This window comes from Poecilia reticulata, unplaced genomic scaffold (genome assembly GCF_000633615.1).
Source record: "Poecilia reticulata strain Guanapo unplaced genomic scaffold, Guppy_female_1.0+MT scaffold_196, whole genome shotgun sequence".
NCBI classification, from domain to species: Eukaryota; Metazoa; Chordata; class Actinopteri; order Cyprinodontiformes; family Poeciliidae; genus Poecilia; species Poecilia reticulata.
In genome coordinates, this window is record NW_007615020.1 from 340,135 (window position 1) to 346,160 (window position 6,026).

At 39.9% G+C, this 6,026-nt stretch overlaps 1 protein-coding gene across 1 annotated transcript in view; it reads right to left on the minus strand.

The window, feature by feature from the left end:
- abca2 (ATP-binding cassette, sub-family A (ABC1), member 2) overlaps nt 1-6,026 on the minus strand; it is a 151,562-nt gene that overhangs the window by 105,359 nt on the left and 40,177 nt on the right. The window contains exon 6 of the mRNA XM_017303181.1: nt 2,563-2,684. Coding sequence (XP_017158670.1) covers nt 2,563-2,684 — 122 coding nt within the window. The remainder of the gene's footprint in view (nt 1-2,562; nt 2,685-6,026) is intronic.

A 6,026-nucleotide genomic window follows, 5' to 3' on the forward strand; every position in this document is an offset into this window, starting at 1 on the left:
ATGTTGAACATCTTTTATCTGCTCATTTTGTGGAAGATTTAACAACTAGAAAATGGCAAAGAACAACAATATTTTTCCACTCTGGCTGCTGTTAGACCTACAAATTTTAAGTTGAATGTTTATTGCATTTTTCATAGACGCCTGTGAAAATAATTTCTATTCTCATAGCTTTTTTATTCTCTGGGAAATTATTTGATGATAAATACAGAAACAAGCATAAAAATCAAAACATCTACAATAGTGATAGTAATATTAATAAAATAATGGTCAGTGGAAAGTAGCCTACAAATTCTTTATTGGGGGCGGTGAGGGATCTGGATAAGGGCTGGGGGGGCGCTGGCCCAAAAACGGTTGAGAAACTCTGGTTTAAAGAGTGCAACCCTTCAACAGATGGCCTTTTAAAATGTAAAAGTTTAGAAAACTGGCACAGAGCAGCAGAAGGAGCTCAACAGGAAGTGAACCTGCAGCTGAAGGTTGGAAATTTGCTCTTGGGTCATACAAGTCAAGTATTCTAAAAAGAAAATGACAGATGCTAATCTTCATTAAAATGAACAGTTCCCATTTTTTTTGTAGTATCCCTCTTCAACATATGTTAATAAACATGGCTCATATTTTCTATCAATCAATGAAATTTATTTGTATAGCACATTTCAGGAGCAAGGCATTTCAAAGTGCTTTACATCATTAACACAAAGTCGTGAAACATAGAATCAACAATCAAAACATTACATTAAGTGTTATCATTAAAGTTTCAAAAGCAACTCTAACTAGGTGGGTTTTTAGTCGAGATTTAAAGGAACTCAGTGTTTCAGCTGTTTTACAGTTTTCTGAAAGTTTGTTCCAGATTTGAGGTGCACAGAAGCTGAATGCTGCCTCTCCATGTTTAGTTCTGGTTCTGGGGATGCAGAGCAGAACCAGAACCAGAACACCTGGAAGTTGGTACAACAACAGCAGATCTTTAATGCATTGTGGTGCTAAGTTGTTCAGTGATTTATAAACTAACAGTACTTTAACCCTGAGCTACAGGGTGTCAGTGTAGGGGCTTTAAAACTGGGGTGATGTTTTCCATCTTCCTGGTTTTAGTCAGAACAGCAGCAGCAGCGTTCTGGATCAGCTGCAGCTGGATGATTGATTTTTTTAGGCAGACCTCTGAAGACGCTGCTGCAGTAATCAATACAACTAAAGATAAACACATGGATGAGTTTCTCTAGATCGTGCTGAGTCCTCTAATCCTGGAGATGTTCTTCAGGTGATAGAAGGCCGACTGCTTATGGTAGCTGATCTTATTTCCTGTTATAACCTGAGCCAGTGGGAGCATATAAATATTGAATAAGAGGGGTCCTAGGATTGAACCATGGGGTATACCACATGTGACCTCTGACCTCTTTGATGAGAAGTTGTTTCCTATTGAAACAAAGAAATCCCTATTTATGTAACAATAGGGTTGAGTTCTGGACCAGAGAGTCCGACCCAACTCTCCAGTTGATTCAGTAATATGTCATGGTCAACAGGGTCAAAAGCTGCACTGAAGTCTAACAGAACCAGCACTGTGGTTCTTCCACAGTCGGTGTTTATATGGATATCATTGAACACTTTGACTAGGCCAGTCTCTGTGCTGTGGTGAGACCAGAAACCAGACTGGAAGGAGTCAAAGCGATTGGTTGTCGTTAGGAAGCCATTTAACTGTTCAAATAGCTTTTTCAATAACTTTGCTGATGAATGGGAGGTCAGAGGTCAGCCTGTGATTCTGCAGTAGTGATTTGTCCAGATTGTTCTTTTTTATCAGTGGTTTGATAACTGCTGTTTTCAAAGCCTGGGGGAAAACACCTGACAAGAGCGATGAGTTACTATTTGGATGAGATCATTAATGACATGACAGGCAGGAACTTCTTAAAGAAATGTGTGTGTAGGACATCCAGACAGCAGGAACTGGAGCTTAATTGACTTAAAATTTCCTCAAGGGTTTTATAATTAAGTAGTTGAAATTGGGTCATTTTTCCTGCATTTGTTTTGTTTGGGCACAGCATTGGTACTGGCTTTAGAGTGGATGTGCAGATTGGTCCTCCGATTCTTTTGGATTTTATCTGAAAAGAAGCTGGAAAATTGGTTGCAGGCGGCATTAGATTGAAATTCAGCCAAAAATGTCATTGGAGGGTTTGTGAGCCTGTCAATTGTTGCAACTAAAGCTTAAGCATCCTAGCTTAAATATGGCATGCATGTTTCAGCAGTTTATTCCATCATGGCTTCTTTCCCTGATGTTTTCCTCTGCATCATATCCTCTGGTTGGTTACAGAAAGATTTCATAATAAAGAACTTTCTCATGAAACCTAACTAGAAAAAATGAACTGTAATAAACAAACATCAAAATTTCAGTTTTCTGGAGTGGAATGTTAGCACGCTTATGCTTGGACTATCTTTTAAATCATGTTATGTGTTTGTTCAGATGAAACCATCCTGATCCAATCCAGTGTGATATTCCAGTTACAGATGAACAGAAGGAAGTTCTGGAGGTCATGAGTATGCAGTTACCTGTATCAGTGTGATGCAGTAACACTGACTCACCTCTTGGAGGTTCACTGAGCTGTTCAGCAGCGTGCTAGCTGTGGAGTTGGAGAGGGAAAGATTCCTGACCAAGAACTGCTGGAAACCTTCCTGGTTCTTCAACACGGCAGCCAGTGGGAAGCCTTCACACACACCCCAACACACACAAACATACACACACACACACACGCACACACACGTTAAAGCTGAGCTTCCTGTACAAGTTATTAATAAGCATTGGTATATGGCTTTTTTTATGTTGTTTTTTTTAATTCACAAAACACAAAAATTCCTGTTGTAGCAAACTGATTTGTCAATTCTCCTTATGTCAGTCTGGATAGACCAAGATTTGACATCAGTAAAAGGTATAACTGTCTGTGTCTCATTCTGATTTGTTGTTGAACTCTGAAGGGGTTTTTGTCAGGATAAAATCCATCATGCCTGATAAGTGAACCAGTTAGTGTGGGATGATGCTGAAAACACTGGGATCTTCTAATATTGTCTTAATCCGCTGATGAGTCCAGGTAAGATCACAAGCAGACAGGTTCCAGATTACAACTGACCAACCGTCATTTATATTACCAGAAAATAAACAGCCACGATTAACAGAAAGAAAAGGTGATACCCCAACCCAACCCACCCCAGAACATTAAGGGAAGAGAACATAGATGGGGGAAGCAGAAGAAAGAGGGAGAAAATAAAAAAAATAATTGTACACACTCATACACATAATAAAAAACAAGATAACTAGATAAAATAATCAGTTCCGCCTCAGACTGCTGGGAATTAATGTATCAGGGTATATTAAATCATTTGAGCACCAACCGGCAGGCCAACCTACAACCATTCTGACAGGCAGGGAGGTAGCAGGGCTACAGAGCCGGAGCAAGGCTGCCACTACCTGTGACCTACACCTGTGGAATCACTCAGATGTTCAAGGAATGGCCCCCACACCCCAACATATCTGGGTACATTATTATTGAGAGTATAGCGTATTTTTTTGAGATGTAAACAAGAAGGCATGTTATTCAGCCAACATTTAAAAGAGGGAGGCGAGGCAGACTTCCACTCTAAGAATGACTCGTTTAGCCGCAACCATCCCAAAAGAGACAGCCTGTCGCACAGGCAAGGGCAGAGCAGAGCAGGAGTCAGACACCCCAAACAGGGCAATAAGACAGTCTGAAGGTATCTGCTGTTTCTATGCAGTTTGATAAAGACAAAATATGTCAGACCAAAACATTAAATAATGGCAGTACCAGGACTGATGTCCAAGAGTAGCCTTAGAGTGTCCACATCTGTCTTGACTTGAATGATTTGGAAATATTTTACTCAACAACTTTAAACTGGATTAGTTGTAATCTAGCATTAATGGAGCAGTTTTTAATTCCCATCAGCACGCGATCCCAAAGTCCAGTAGAAATTGTGACTCCCAAATCTTTGGACCAAGCATCTCTGATATGAATGGATGATGAAGACACATAGAAAAAACATTCACAAACTGTGAGACAAGATGTCTGGAAGTAGGAGATTTAACAAGAAGATCATAAAAGATATGCTGCACTGAGCGCTGATTTAAACTCGAACTAAGTTGGTTTGCAAAGCTCCTAGCCTGCAAATAGTGAAAAAAATTATTTGAGGACAGATTCAATTTAGACTGTAGCTGAGGGTATGATAAAAACTGGAGTGGAAGTAACTGCCAGTAGTCAATCCATTTTTTTAGCTTAGAGAGTAAATCTAAATAATTTAATTTAAAAAGTAGCTTAGAGTTTACCGGAATATTGATACCAAGATACACAAAATAGTCACCGGTGATTTTAAATGGTAAACTATTCAAGAAACCAGAGTCAAGTCCATCAGACAGAGGCACAAAGGCAGACTTCGTCCAGTTGATAGTGAAACCAGAGAACTGCCCAAAACTCTGCAGCAAGTCAAGAAGCGGAGGATGGGAGACCTTAGCGTTATGTCAAGACTACATCATCCGCATATAAACCTATGACATGCTCTGATGTACCACATGTGATACCTGAGATAAGTTGATTAGACCTGATGGCAACAGCCAAAGGTTCCAAAGCCAAAGCAAAAAGAATAGGAGACAAGCAGCATCCCTGCCTAGTGCCACGTTTCAGTAGAAAGGGAGGTGATCTATCTCTATTGGTCAGCACATGAGACCTGGGGTGAGCGTAAAGCATTTTAATGAGGTACAGAAACCTGTGCCAAAGCCAAATCTTTCAAGAACAGCAAACATGTATCCCCACTCCACCTGATCAAATGCCTGCTGGGCGTCCAAAGATATGATTGCTGAATTGGTAAGAGCAGAAGAGTACATAATGTTAAGTACTCGTCTTGTGTTGGAGAAAGAGAATCTTTCTGGAATGAATCCAGATTGATCTGGATGTACCAGAGCACTGATGTGGGAAGACAATCGATTAGCTAAAACCTTAACAATCATTTTCTGATCAGAGTTAAGCAGGCTCAAGGGGCGATATGATGTCACATTAGTAGGATCTCTATCCTTTTTAAGTAAAAGACAAATATTGGCATCATATAGGGACTCAGGAAAATGCCCAAGCTTAATGGAAGACTTCAGCATACGCAGAATAAGTGGCGACACCATATCGATATGGTGTCGATATGGTGTGGATATATCAAAGATATCCACACCATATCGAAACGATCTTGTTGATGGCCCGCTCGGCCTGCATTCCCTTCAACTGCATAGATAGTATTTTATTTGCTTTGTCCCCCAGTTCAAAGTACCTCTGACGCAACTTCTGAATATCCTTAATAACCCGCTCACCCAAAATACAGTTATATTCATACTTTAACTTCACGATAGAAGAAAATATGCGGTCAGAATTAGAGCTACGGAATGTGTCTTCCAGGGTGATTGTTTCTGAATTTCAGCCAGACAATTACTACTGACTCTTAACATTGGATTGATATGATATACAGTGGTGTGAAAAAGTGTTTGCCCCCTTCCTCATTTCCTGTTTTTTTGCATGTTTATCCCACTTAAGTGTTTCGGAACATCAAACCAATTTAAACAATAGTCAAGGACAACACAAGTAAACACAAAATGCAATTTGAAAATGAAGGTGTTTATTACTAAAGGAGAAAAAAAATCCAAACCATCATGGCCCTGTGTGAAAAAGTGAWTGCCCCCCTCGTTAAAATATACTATAACTGTGGTTTTTAACACCCGAGTTCAATTTCTTTAGCCACACCCAGGCCTGATTATTGCCACATCTATTTTCAATCAAGACATCACTTAAATAGGAGCTGCCTGACACAGTAAAGTCCACYAAAAGATCCTTAAAAGCTACACATCATGCCGAGATCCAAAGAAATTTAGGAACAATTGAGAAAGAAAGTAACTAAGATCTATCAGTCTGGAAAGGGTTATAAAGCCATTTCCAAAGCTTTGGGAATCCAGCGAACCACAGTGAGAACCATTATCCACAAATGGCGAAGACATGGAACAGTGG